The sequence below is a fragment of the Ananas comosus genome, linkage group 21, assembly GCF_001540865.1.
Source record: "Ananas comosus cultivar F153 linkage group 21, ASM154086v1, whole genome shotgun sequence".
Lineage (NCBI taxonomy): Eukaryota > Viridiplantae > Streptophyta > Magnoliopsida > Poales > Bromeliaceae > Ananas > Ananas comosus.
Window position 1 is genome coordinate 5,920,987 of NC_033641.1, and position 14,629 is coordinate 5,935,615.

Below are 14,629 nucleotides of genomic sequence, written 5' to 3' on the forward strand. Positions count from 1 at the left end.
TCCAGAAAATTACTCTGATTAATAGATTCTTTACTTTCATCTCAACCTCTCATAGCACATTCTTGAAAAGTAAAATATCTAACTGCAATTATTGATGCTTTAAGATGTAAATGATTGTTTGCCTTTTGTTGTGACGTATGTCTATGAAGCATATTCTGAATATGTTGAGATTGTTTCATCAATTCTTCACAAGCTCTTTCGGCAACTTTATGAGCTGAGTTTGGTTCTTTACCTATATGATTTAGAAAAACACATCTTTTTTTCATTTTTGACTTTCTTCCAATTGTGAAAACCGTCAACAGTGAAGGCATTTTGTAGAGGATGCCTATGTGGCTTGTTAAAAAGAAAGCACGGTAGACAAAATACAGCATCTTTGGTTGGAGAATATTTTAACCACGATTTGAATGATTCTGTAGAGACCAGGAATTTTAGCTGAGGCTTGTCGACAGCTCTGGAGAGTGTCGGGTCAAGTCCGGGTCGCGTTGGCGCGAAGTGGACGCCAAACGGGCCTTGTGGGAACTTGAGAGCAGCGTGTATCTTGAAGATCTGCGAAATAGCAGATTTTCAGTGAGCTGTACCGGTACACTTTGACAGGTATGGTGCTATTTGACTTTTTCCTCTCTAGTCTTGTCACCACTTTTCCCCTTACCTTAAGAGCAGGGAGGAGAGAGGGGGGAGGGCTTCTTCCTCCTCTGCTGTGCTTCTTCCTCTTCCCCCTTGGCTGAGTAGAGGTGGTGGAGGAGTTCAAGGGAGAAGCTCAAGCTTCGTCGACGACGCGCCGCGGAGCGGATCGAGGGTGCTTTCAACATTGTGACGCTGCGAGGAGGCCGGGCGACTGCTGTCCCTTACCATCCTCGACGTGGTGCTGCTCCCAGGGCGGTTGTCGAGGTGAGTAGGCCACCGAAATCCCTTCGGTTACTTCAAACTACTCCATTATCGAGCTTCTCTGCTGCTGCTGCTGATTCCAGTGTCGACTGTTGGCGTTTTGGCTTGTTCTCTGTGTAGGAGCGTCGGATCGCGGTGATTCTTGCGTCATTGGATCCGGGACTTCGAGACGAATCCAGAGGATCCTTACTCGCCCGATTTGGAGAAGGTTTGCCCTGTAGAAACCCCTTTTTACTGAGCTGCTGTTTGCCGAGCAGATTCTGAATTGCTGAACCGTAGTTTCCAGCGTCGACGCTCAGTGTTTTGGCTTGTTCTCTGCGTAGGAGCGTCGGAATTCAGCGAAACTTGATTTACTGGATTCGCGGCTTCGAGACGAAGATTCTGAGCCCAAGATTGGAATTTTTAGATGAGGTTTACTTGCTCGAAACCTAGTCCTATTGCGCTGCTGTTTGTCGAGCAGAATCTGAGGTGTTGATCTGCAGATCCCAGCGTCGGCCTTCGGTACTTCGGCTCGTGCGCGACGTAGGAGCGACGGATCGCGACGAAATCGGGTTTGCTGGATTCTAGACTGCGAGAAGAATCCACAGAGTCCAAGTTTGCTGGATTTGGAAAGGTTAGCTTGATCGGATTTAAAGGTTTCTCAGCCACTGTTTTTCGGACAGTTTCGTGGATTGAGTCATCCATGGTCTTATTTTCCGCAGCAGGTGGATTCGGTTTTGAGCGGGACGCGTTGGGTTTTCGCGGACTCGGCCACTCTCTTCGTTGCCAGGAGATTAGCGATCGAGGTGGGTTAATCATCGGCTTTTCATCCTAAGCGCATAATAGTCGACAAGTATAATTTCAGCTTTTGACTAGTATATGATAGCTCGAATTCATGGATCATAGTATGTTAAATCTGAGTTTTGGAGCATGTTTAGCAAGTATTTAAATTATACATGTTGGACGTGGACTTGACTTAGGAGAAAACCACGGTTTGATCGTCATTTGTATTACACTACCAGATTTAGCTCTAGGAGCCGTACTGTGCGGTATCGTCGCGGGGGAGTGTGACGGATACCCAGGGTAGTGTAGCTTATTTCCACGCTCGTGCTGTGGATGCCGAGCTTTGTTACAGTAGAGTCAGACCGTTGGTGTTGTCGGGGACCGTCGGGGGTTGACGGTGGGCCCAGATTACTGTTTTGGTTACAGATTGTGCCAAGGGCACGAGGTATATTGGTGGTTAGACCCTGTTTATTTGAATTATGCCTGTGAGAGCTTGATTGAGCTCGACAGAGATACGCTTGCATACTCGGTTGGTTCGCGCCCACGAGTGCCGCTCCGGAGTCTGGCTTAGTGCTTTTGCGTTGGTGTCGCTGTGTCCTAGTTGTTGGACTCGCTCTCCACTAGCTACCCCAGGGGTAGTTGTTAGTGTAGCTTCGACAGGCGGGACGGGTGTATCACAGTCCCACGTAAAATTGGGTCAGTTTTTACTTGTTCTACAGAGGGTTGTACTAGAGCAGGATAGCATAGTGGTATCTAGCTGTAGAGTGTTTCCAGCTTTTCCTTACTTTTCTTGCTTACCCTGTAGACTTAGTGGGTTGACCGATGAGGTTTAGGGCGGCACCCACTGAGGACTACTTATTTTTACAGTAGTTCTCACGCCCCTTTTCTTCCACCGTTGTCGCAGGACCTTCGGTCTCGGCTGCTGCTCCTTCTGAGGCGGATCGCGGCAAGGGCGTCGCGAGCTAGAGCCCTTCCCGACTGGTGCTGAGTTAGCAGTTTTCCCCTACTGCAGGTAGTGTGCTCGTGTTTTGGGAGCTATGTACATATTTGTGAACTCGTTGGAGCGAGTGCTTTTGTATAGAGATTTTTGTATGTATATAGACTCGTTCTTTCTCTACCTGTTCAGTTTGTTTTAGTTTCAGCTCTACGCTACTGTTCGTAGCCTTGTGTGTTGTACAGGTACTGCTACGCTTCGTATACAGGAAAAATTTCTTGTATACGGCGGATTTGTCGGCGTGCCCGGTGATCGTGCAATCCGGGGCGTGACAGATTCAAACCATGAAGGTTGGAAACGACGCTGATGAGAAAGAGGCCCATTTTTTGGATATTCTAAAAGTCTCGATTGATATAGACCACTAATTATATATGCCTGTCGAACTTCATCACGTTGTTTAACAGGATAATCCCAAATTTGCAGTAGTAATGCAGGATCATGCTCAAAGGGCATGTTATTAGCCTCCTTAACTTCTATTCTTGGAGATTTCAAATGACAAGTTTGGAAACCCGAAGCCTCATCTCTAAAAATTGCTTCTTGTTCATTAGCTTCCGAATTTTCAATACTTTTTCTTTAAAAAAATGAATCAAGTGTAGTTGTCTTTCCTATTAAAATAATAATAGTCTAGTTCTCTAGAGATCTACAAAAATTATATCAAAAAAATCAAGTATTAAGATTTCATTTATATAAATATAAAGTAATTTGCAAATTATATAAAATTGTATAAAAAATAAAATCTAAAAATATATTATAAATAATAATTATTTAGTATTTACTAACAGTTAGCCTTGAAAAGGAAAAGCTCTTATAGTCTTATTCATAAAGAAGGAATTCATAAAAATTTAAAATTTTTGATCTACTATTTTACTTTATATTCTCAAATACTAAAAGTTTAAAATCCAATAAGTTGCCGTTTGAACGTCCTAAAAATTTTTAAAAGATTTTAAAATTAAAATTTAAATATGAATAAATTATCATTATTATCATAATTATTGATCATGATCAAACAATATATGGATTATGGACAACTCGAATTATTAATAATGAAGAAGGCAAAAAGTAAAATAGCAAATATTAAATAATCCAATACCAAAAAGGCAAACACAATTATTAATTAAACAAAGCAAATTAAATTGCTAAAATATAAATACTCTTATTAAACTGAAATAATCTAAAAGGGAGAGAGAGAGTAGGGATGCAAATGGATCCGGGGTGGTGGAGCTCCCGCCCCGATCCGCCCCGAATGGGGTAGTAAATGGGAGGAAATAAACGGATTCGGGGCAGGAAACGGGGCAATTTTATGATCCGTGGCGGATTCGGGGCAGAAAACGGGAAAATTTTTGATCCGCCCTGAATCCGCCCCGCCATGATTCGCCCCGAATCCGCCCCGAATCTGCCCCGAATGTATGTCTTTAAAATTTTTCCATATGTATGTATTTAAAATTTTTGAATTTTGTTGTGAGTTGTGATTGACATTTTTGATTTTTATAGTTGATATTATTAATTATATATAACTTGATAATATTATCAGTTAGTATTAAAAATTTTGTTGATTTAGATTTATAAAATATTAATAATATTATAATTTATAAAACAAATACTATTTGGCGGGGCGGATTCGGGGCCCGGCGGGAGGCGGGTTATAAGGCGGGGCGGATTATGGGATAACTATTTTCAACCCGTCACAGATTCGGGGCGGGAGCGTGGTGGGGTGGAACTTTTTTGTAATCGGGCGGGGACGGCGGGCGGCTCCCATCCCCTAGATCCGGCCCCGTTTGCAATCCCTAAGAAAGAGACGAGAAAAGATGAGAGAGGACCAGGCGGGGCGGGGTGCGGGGGGGGTGGCGGGGGGGAGCGGAGAAGGGAGGAGCGAGGAGTAGGGGTCCGCGGAGGCGCGGGGAGCAGCGCGGGCGGGCGGGGGGGCGGGAGGAGGAGGGGGGGCGCGGGGCAGGGGCCGGCGGCGGCGCGAGCTGGGGGGCGGGTGCCGCGAGAGCGGGAGGGGGGGGGACGGGGGGGTCCGGGGGGGGGGGGGGAGTGGGGAGCGGTCGGGCGAGCGGGGCTGCGGAGAGGAGGCGGAGTCGTGCGGGCGCGCGCGCGGCGGGGCCCGCGGCCGGCGGAGCGCCCGGTGGTGAGACGAGAGGGAAGACGCGCGAGGGATGCGGGGAGAAGGGAGGAGGGGACGCAGGCAGAGGAAGGGGAGCGGAGTGGGAGAACGCCGGAGGAGGCGGGGGAAGGGAGAGAGGATTACCGCCAACCGGCCTAAGGATTGTCTTTTCGGCTTTTTAAGCGCAGCCGGGCGCACCGTAGCTTGAATGGGGCGAAGCGTGGGTGAACTCGGCCCTGCGAGCGGCTGCGACAGTGCGACGAGGTCAGTAGCGAACGATGGAAAAAACTAAACTGCGGAGTGCGGCGGGAGGGGCGTAGGCCGAAGTGCGCCGAGCATATAATGGCGAGGCGAGGGCGGGGCGCGAACGCAGCACGGCAATCGACTCGGCCGCGCGGCGCGTTCCAAAGAGCGGGAGGCGGGAAGGAAGACGATTCTGAGAGAGTGATAGAAAAAAGAGAATGCTTGAGGAGGAGAGAGGTAAGGGGGACGGAGGAGGAGAGGGGGAGGGTGGCGAGACGGGAGAAGGGGCGAGCGGAGGAGAGGAGTGGGAGGGGGATGCGGAGGGCGAAGGGGGTTTTGTTTTTTTTTGTTTGTTTTTTTTTTTGTTTTTTTTTTTTTTTTTTTTTTTTTTTTTTTTTTATTTTTTTTTGTTTTGTTGTTTTTGTTGTTTTTTTTTTTTTTTTTTGTTTTTGTTGTTTTTTGTTTTTTTTTTTTTGTTTTGGTTTTTTTTTTGTTTTGTTTTTGTTGGTGTTTTTGTTGTGTGTGTGTTTGTTGTGTTTGTTTTTGTGGTTTTTTTTTTTTTTTTTTTTTTTTTTGTTTTTTTTTTTTTTTTTGTTGTTGTTTTGTTTTTTTGTTTTTTTGTTTTTTGTTTTTTTTTTTTTTTTTGTTTTGTTTTTTGTGTTTTGGGTTGTTTTTTTGTTTTTTTTTTTTTTTTTTTTTTTGGTTGTTTTTGGTTTTTCTTGTGTTTGACGGACGGAAGGCGAGACGGGACGAGACGAGGAGACGGAGGCGGAGAGTGAGGAAGGAGGAGAGGGAAGAGAGATTTTACCGTTAAATTACATGAAGTGTGGAATTAGCGTGCGTGGGCGTTGTGGCGGTTGTTGACTGGTGGAGAAGAGCGTGCAGTTGTGGCGGCGTCAATTATGATTCTGCCGTTCATGGCAGCTCATTGCGTGGAACTTTATGGCCACACTATAGGGCAACGCCACCCTTTAAAAAATTTTATTTTGCCCCCAAACTTTATAAAATTTATTTTTTTTCAAGAACTTAAATATTAACCTTTTTGTAATTTCAAAATTGTTGGGGGGGGGGGGGGGGGGGCATGCCATTATTGGCCCCACTATGGCTCTGCCCCTGCGTGTAAGGCTCTCCTTTTTCTATGTCAGGTGGTTGTCGACTTCTTTGCCCAAGACAAGTAAGCATGCATTTTCTCAAACCACCAGTTCTACATGCATCCATTGTACTAAGAAGTTTCCTCCAAAAATAATTCTCTGAAAGTAAAAGGGGGTGGTTTTGGAGAGAGGTGCGGGTGTAGTGCGTAGGTGTGGGCTATAGGGGAAGGAGGGAGTCTAATAAGGAGGGAGCTTGGGGTGTTATGTATTGAGGAGATATAAGGATTGGGTTTTTCATGGTGGTTGTTTTATTTGTATTTTTTTTTCTCCTTTTTTGTGGTGGGGAGGGGAGAGGGTGAAGAACGAGAGAGTTGGCACTGTCTCGTGTCTCGTGCGATGCAACGGGCGATGCGAATGGAGGAAGGAAACGATCGTATAACCTTCGTTATCCGCTCTGTTAGTGATAGATGTCATCAGATCTGGCACAGATCTTGAAGCACATCTAATGATTATAAATTTATAAGTACAATAGCTACTATACTCAAAAGAGTATAGTAGCTGCACTGCATATATGAGAGAGAAGGAGTGGATGAGTGGTCCACATTGGACACCTCACACGGTCTAGAGAACCAATCTTTCTCGTGAACCGCATTTTTTTTGTGAGTGACTGTGAGCTGCGTCTTTTGCTAGAGATTTTTATGTTCTGCTAACGGTGAGCGAAAATAAAAACTTATTTTTTTCCAAAAAATCCGTATAAAGTTATTTGTCTAAAAAGTTTTTTTTTACGAGTAACCAAACAATAAAAAACTTTTTGTCAAGCGGATTTTTTATTTTTTTTTTTTTTTTTTTTTTTTTTTTTTTGGTTGGTAATTTTAAGGAGAAGCAAACATACCCTAAGATAATTTGTCAATCAAAACATAAACGCACCACTCGAGATCTGACCGCATATGCAATATTCTAGCCCCGCTACCACCCGGCTCACCACTCGGTCTCTCCGTGCCAGGCATGGCTTCGAAGGCTGAGAAGAAAGAGAGCCAGAAGAGCAAAGCGGCGGCGGAGGTGGAAGGCGGGCACCAGAAAAACCCTATCTCCGAGGACGGCGACAGCAAGCATACGAAGAAGGAGAAAGAGGAGGGGAAGGAAGGGCGGTTCCTTCTTGGCCTGCCGACCTTCCTGGACATGGGCAACGGGCGGTGGCGATGCGTTGAGTCGGGGCACGAGATGGTGGCGAAGGACAAGGACTCCTACGCCCGCTCCAAGGCCTGCCGCCTCGCACTCATCGACGCCGCCCTCGCCGCCAAGAAACCCCCTCTCAACACCTTCCAACCCCACCCCGCCGCCAAGTATTCAAACAACGCACCCAATCCCAATATTTTCTTTCGTTTCTTCTTTTTTCTCTTTTTATTTTGTTTGGGTGGGGTGGGGTGGTGGGTGGTGGGGGTGCTCTCTCTGTTTCTCTAGCTAGAAGGTTTGAGCTGAGCGTGGGATTAATGCAGATCGCAGTTAATATGCAAGCTTACAGGGGACACTATCAACAAAACGGAAGAGCATATCTGGAAGCATATCACCGGGAAGAGGTTCCTGAATAAATTAGGTGGGTAGCTTGTTGTTACGCTTTCTCCGTCTTTCTGAATAAACTAGGTTTAGGTTTCTGCTAGCGTTCTTGTTATCGCCTTATGGTGATGACAATAATGGGTTATCCTAGGTAGTAGGATTGGATGTTGTGTCTGCTTTGTTTGGTAAGGTCTTCACTCTCCGGCGCATTGTTCATCGTTTGGTTTGCTTTTGCTCCCTTTTCTTGGAAATGAATTTGGTTACATCTCTCTCGAATATATACCTGCAAAGTTTGGGAATTGCGGCCTGTCCCTGGAAGGTCTTAGCTTTGTGATGTACCCGAATTTCCAAAATGTTCCAAATTTATCAATGCCTGTAGACTTCTGTAAGTCGATTGCCAATTTTTCGTCGCTACAACTGCTGCACCCTGGAAAAACTTTATTTCTTAAAAACAGTCCTAGGGCGTAATATTCACATAGGCTTATTTATTTTTGTTTCAAGGAAAAGCCAATTTAAACCGGTCAACTGAGGGAGAGCGATAAATTTGCAAATTTTGAAAACTTGTTTAGTAGTGTTCCTATTAAACCTTTTGAGAGAACAGTACGCATTGTCACTACTTTGCACGGATATGTAGGCAATATTCCATATTTAAAATCCCAGTTTTTAAAACAAACTTCAGGCTTAGCAAACTTTTCACAACAAGGGTGCTGGAAGTTTTTTTTCCCATTACATATTTTAATTGTGCAAGGATGTGACATGTGGTTAACATGCTTGTTTCTGTGAATAGAACAAATGGAATTTGATAATATGGCTTTAGAAGAGATGGTGGAGAAAGAGAAGAGAAAAGAGAAGAAAAAATCCGAAAAACCGTCAAAGTGTATTGCGGCTGTTGTGAAGAAAAATAAGAAGAAAGACGTGAGCGATGATGTTTCATTGACCAAAACAACCATAGATGACTCAAAAGAACCCGATTTCTGGATACCCCCAATTGGAAGCCGTTGGGATTTTGATGATGGCAGAGATCGATGGAAATCTCGTCCGGGCCCTGATCAGGAGATGCAGGATGCTGGTGACTTAGGTAAATAAATCCGTCGTTTGTTTTTAGAAATATTTGCATTGGATGGTATATTCCTTGTGTGCTTCTATGCTCCAGAACAATTCTTACTATTGTTTAGCTTTCAATTAACGAGGTAGTATTTGCATCTTTTATATCTTTTTGAAAATATTTAAATTTGTCGGTAACAGTTAAAAGGTACACTTCTTAGAAACATACTGATGTCATATTAAATAAGCTACACAAATTTGCTAGGTACTATTCTAGGAGATATGTAGGTGTTTAAATTGTTTGTTCTTTTCTAATTGTCAAAATGAAGGTTCTATGATGAGAATACTGTTACTAAGGTTAGGAACCTCTGTCTAGTATTCTTTGTGTTTATCTATTTTATCTCATAGTTTTTGGTCTACTGTGATGTAGCCCATGCCTGCACTACATGTTGTAGGCCATGAACAGAGTGCTTCAATGTCTCTCTTATTCTTTATGAAGAAGCAACCGAGATTTATTCTCGGTCTCACCTTTGGATACTCTTAAGTCTCACATTTAAGTTGATTCAGACAAATGTATTGATTGGAAAAAAAAAACACTCGTAGGATTTCTTCCCATGATATTCAACAAGCCGATTGTAGAATCTGAGAGATTCCATGAATTTATTTAAAATTTGGGCCTAGATTTCAATTATGTTGAGTCTCTTAAAATAGGAAAGACGAAGACTTCCTTATTTGTCTACCCTTCTTGTCAAGCAGAAGACTAGTCATCTACGTAATATTCATATAAAGAAGTCCTAACGAAAAAGAGTTCTAAAGGAGTAAGAACTTTCTTAATTGATGTTTTGTTATTATCTTGTTGGCCGGCCGTTCAGCCGATTGATAGTTTGGATTAACTGCAATCCTCTTTGTGTCGTACAAGCTGTTTCATGGAGATCTTAGTCAACTGGTTTGGAAGCGGATAGTAACTTTGGCTTGCTTCAAATTGTTGATTGATAAAAAGGATCTTTGAACTCCTTTAGTGTTAGTGAAACTTTTGCCATCATGATATTGTAGAGGGATTCATTTGCTTTATAATTCAGTTAATTTTGAAGAAAGTGGTACTATTCAGCTACACATGATTTTCTTGATTATATGGTTGTTGTTCTAGGTCCATTTTAGAGATGAAAAAAAGTATGTCTTATTATGTTTCTCATATCATGACTAAATAGCTAGCGGAAAAATTTTTAGCACTCCAATGAAGTTCGACAACTTCTATTAATTGAACTATTTATTATTCATTAGAACATTGACAAGTTAGTTATTTTAAGTTTCTGGTTTTCAACGATGAGACTTCCAAAGAAATGATTACCTCTATTACACTTGATCTGCAATATTTGAAGTCTCTAGGACTCAAATTTCACAATTTTTCGTATTTGTACCTAGTGATTGAGTGGTCTCAAAATGAACATCTTAAAACAAAAACGTCAAAAAAGTGATGCTACGACACTAAAACTATAGATCATAGGTACTGGTCTTATTTGAGATAGTAACAAATTTTTTTTATCAAAATTTCACTTGATTTGGATACTTCTACACTAGTAACTTGTAAAAAGAGTCATATAGGCCGTTCAAATTGTTGATTTTAAGTTCTTTCGATCACTAAGTAAATAATACCAAAGAATCACAAAAATTGAATCCGAGAGGCATCACATACTCTAGATCTCTAATGGAGTTGATTGTTAATTTGGAAGTCACAACATCAAAAACAAAATTGAAACACAGAGGCCTCTGTGGTACTTGCTACATGAACAGTGCCAAATACTTGGGGTCAAAAGTTTATATTATATTAATCAGTGAGTCCATGTCAGTAAGTCTAGAAACGTTGGCCATTTAGGTTTCGATTACTATCCAGGGGAACACTCTTTGTGCCCTGTCGCAATTATTGAATGATGAATATGCTTTTCATGAAAGGCAACTTTGGACCTTCATCACGTGAGCTACTTTTATGGAAATGAGTCCATGTCTAGTCGGTGAATCTCCTCGTAGTCGTTGTGGTCGATGACGCGACTAAATGTTTATTCTCTCACTAAACTTTGCATTTTTCCTGGATTGCACTTACATCAGTCAAAGTACCTTTATCTTTGTTGTTTGAACTTTTATTGACTTAACTGTAGTTCATAAGTTGAGATGGTTCCTGGTGGAGCTGAAAATGCATATTGTGTGTGCCTTGTTTCGCGAGGAACATCATTATTCATTTGTGTTCTTTTCGTGAAGTTTTGAATCATATGGTTTTTACATTCCAGAAATGGTTGCTGATCTCTCTTTAGCTAGGAGATTTTAGTAGTTCTTCTTTGTTAAATTTTTTTGATTATATGGCACTAGACTTTTTTTCTAAGTGATTAATTACTTTGGTAGATAATGTGGAGAACTTGTAGTTTGTTAGTTTAAGTATTGTTCTATAGCACTTAATTCATGGCTCTGTTGTGGAGTTGGTAGATTATAGAATGATTCATGCTTTCTTGTGATCTAGCTCATCATGTGGGAAAGACTGATGAAGGGGTAGTAACACCCAGTCGTTGAATACATTGCTCTGTTGTACTAGTGTTTGATTGTGTTTTTTTTTTATTTTTTATTTTTGAGACTATATATATATATATATATATATATATATATATATATATAGAGTTGGACTGGGCTACTANGAAGATAGTAGTAAAAAATACTCTAAAAATAAAAGTCGGCAAGTAAAAATCTGATGAGCAAACTATCCATTTACTATGGTTTTTTAATACTTTAAATCAAAGGTTTACAAAAGTTATCACATCTAGTTCAGATTGCCTCGGCTAGCAGCTAAACCTTCGCCGTAGTAACTTTTGTTGAACCATCGTGCCTCCGTAGGCACGATGGCTATCATATCGTCGGATCGAGATATATATATATATATATATATATATATGTGTGTACATATATATATCTTAATCCGACCTTATGATAATTATCATTTTGCAAGAAAAACGATAGTTCAAAAATTGGTAACCTACTTTTTAACATCCTAGTCCTACTATAATCAGCCAATCTCAACTCACCAGGGGGATCCCAACTCACCAGGGGTGACCCAATATCATAAATTAGGTTACCAATCTTTATTACTTTTCTCAACTAGGTTTCCGATTTTTTGACCATCGTTGTTATCCTAAAACGATGGTTATCATCGGGTCAGGTTGAGATATATATATATATATATATATATATATCTCATCTCGATGATACGATAGCTTTCATATCTCTATACCGCGAAAGCTAAAAAACTAAGAATCTAGTTAGGGAAATAAGCAAAGAATAGAAACCTAATTATAATAATAATAGAACATCCCTGGTGAGTTAGGTTCTCATAATAAATTAGGATCCCCTCTGGCGTTAGTAGGGTTGGTATGTTAAAAATTAGTTTCCCAGTTTTCAAGTTTTTATAGTTTAGGAGATACAAAAGCTATCGTATCATCAAGATGTGATATATATATATATATATATATATAATTTTTTATATATTTATATTATATAAAATTAATATATATCCGACTCACTTATTATTTGAATTTAAGATCAGAGATATTGATCTTACTCTAAATAGTAAAAAGAATTTTCTATAAAAATTTCATCTGATTTGGATTGTTTTACATCGTTAAATTTACAAATGCATCACATCTACCATTAAAATTGTCAATTTTGAGATCTTTTGATCACTAGCCAAATGATGTCGAAAAATTCTGAAATTTAGTTTCCAAATACGTTCAATGGTGTAGATCACGTCTAACGAAGCCGATCGTCGATTTGGAAGCCGCATCATCGAAAACAACTTGGTAGCACGGAAACCTCCGTGCTGCCGATAGTATAGCAGCCGGACTCATATATATATATATATATATGTACGTATACATATATATATAGTGCGGCTATCATACTCTTACGAGTATGATTGCTCTTGTACTCATAAGTCATTTTCGATAATAGAGTTTCCGAATCGACGATCAATACCGTTAAACATTATTTAGAGCATTTAAAACTTCTAGAAATCAAATTTTGTAATTTCGACATCATTTACCTTACGATCAAAAGAGGGTTTTTTAGTGCAATAGTCTTCTCCTAAAATTTTATTCTAAAAATAGACCTGTTAAATTTTTATTTATAAATATGGTCTTATAAAAGCGGTGAATGGTTCACCGCTTTTAAAAGCGTGCGGTGAATGGTTCACCGCTTTTAAAAGCGTTGAACCATTCACCGTTTTCTTTCTTTTTCTCATTTCTTTTTATATTTTTACGATGGTAAAAGCGGTGAATGGTTCACCGCTTTTATTCTTTTTCTATTCCTAATGAGAAGTAATGAATGCGGTGAATCATTCACCGCATTTAGAAGTCTCTTTTTATAATTATTTTTTTTTAAAAATTATTTTTATAATTATAAAAATCGATAGGATTATTTATAAAAAAATTCATCAAAAGATCTTAAAATTGACAATTTTTAATGGTCGGTATGAGATACTTGATAATTTAACGGTGTACAAGAATCAAAATTAGTTGAATTTTTAATAGAAAATTTCATTCACTATCTAAATAAAGATTAATAACTCCAATCTTGAATTGAAGAATCCGATTATTTATTTTTAGGAGGTCTCAATTTTGGCCCCTGATCTAAAAGTTTCAAATGCTCCCAATTATATTTAATGGTATGGATCATCGATTTGGAAACTTCATCATCAAAAATTACTTATGACCACAAAAGGGTCTATACTCATAAGAGTATAGTAGCACTACTCAATATATATATATATATATATATATATATATATATATATATATATATATATATATATATATATATATATATATATAGGTGTGGAAATGAGCCAAGCTCGAGCGAGCTTACCTCGGCTCAAATTCGGATTGAAATTAATTTCGAGCCTAAATTTAAGCTCAAGCTTGGATTGAAATTAATTCGAGCCGAGCTCGAGTGAGCCTAATTTCGAGTCGAGCGAGCTCGAGCCCTAAACGAGCCGCTTGAAATTCTCAACATCATACGATCAATAGTTTAATTTGTATAGAACATTATCTATAATTTGATACAAAAATATGTCTAATAGTTCAAAGTATAAAATAATTATATAAATTATAGTATTATAATATGAAAAAAAAAATTTATGAGTTGAATATCTAATCTTTTCAGTCTCACATGTCTTTTCTTCCGCCTTCAATCTCCATATTATTCATTTTCATTTATGCAGTCAAAAATAAATAAATTATATAGATAAATATTGGATTAAACTATCCAATCATATATAACTAAAATTAAAATTTTATATGAATAATAATTTTTTACTTTAAAAATATTCTGAATATTTTTTCAAGCATACAATTAATAGCAAGATAGGCAACGGCAGGCATATGCTGCTACTTGGTAACTTAGAGGGCTTCCGGCTTGGCCACATAGGGTGAGAGACAGAAAAAGAGAAAGAGAGAAATATATTGAAAAATTAGAGCTCTGTAAAAGAAAGAAAACAAAGAAAAAATGTATAAATTTAGTAAAATTTTGCTCTTTTATTTGTCTATTGGGTTTGTTTTTATGGGCCAACAATATTGGCCCATGTGAGACCCAGTTTCTGTCAGTGGGGACTTGTCGACAGCTCTGGAGAGTGTCGAGACAAGCCCGAGTTGCGTTGGCGTCAAATAGACGCGAAAGGAGGTGGTTGAGGGAACATGGCCATGTGCCTAACGACATGGCCATGTTCCGGTTTGGGCTCTCGTAGACTCAAGACAGCGTGCGAGACATGGCCATGTTTACCTGGGAACATGGCCATGTCGTTCGCAGAAGGTACTACCAACATGGCCATGTCGTGTTGGAACATGGCCATGTTGTCTCATTTTTAGGACGTTAAAGTGTCTAAAAGTGTGTCTTACGACGGGAGCGCAGTTTGCCTCAGAC

The 14,629-nt window shown here is 39.9% G+C and overlaps 1 protein-coding gene and 1 long non-coding RNA gene across 5 annotated transcripts in view; both read left to right on the forward strand.

Moving 5' to 3' along the window:
* On the forward strand, positions 731-2,766 carry LOC109726162. 4 transcript variants are annotated; one of them, XR_002220428.1, is made up of 6 exons: positions 732-888; positions 1,006-1,093; positions 1,165-1,296; positions 1,368-1,498; positions 1,587-1,670; positions 2,552-2,766. It is a non-coding gene; the product is annotated as an uncharacterized LOC109726162 (long non-coding RNA). The 4 variants fall into 4 exon arrangements; XR_002220429.1 differs by having other exon boundaries at positions 1,172-1,296; XR_002220427.1 differs by having other exon boundaries at positions 733-888; positions 1,209-1,296.
* The window catches only part of LOC109726819, a 19,422-nt gene continuing 11,782 nt past the window's right edge, over positions 6,990-14,629 (forward strand). The window contains exons 1-3 of the mRNA XM_020256618.1: positions 6,990-7,422; positions 7,576-7,673; positions 8,421-8,711. Coding sequence (XP_020112207.1) covers positions 7,085-7,422; positions 7,576-7,673; positions 8,421-8,711 — 727 coding nt within the window. The 5' untranslated portion in view covers positions 6,990-7,084. The remainder of the gene's footprint in view (positions 7,423-7,575; positions 7,674-8,420; positions 8,712-14,629) is intronic.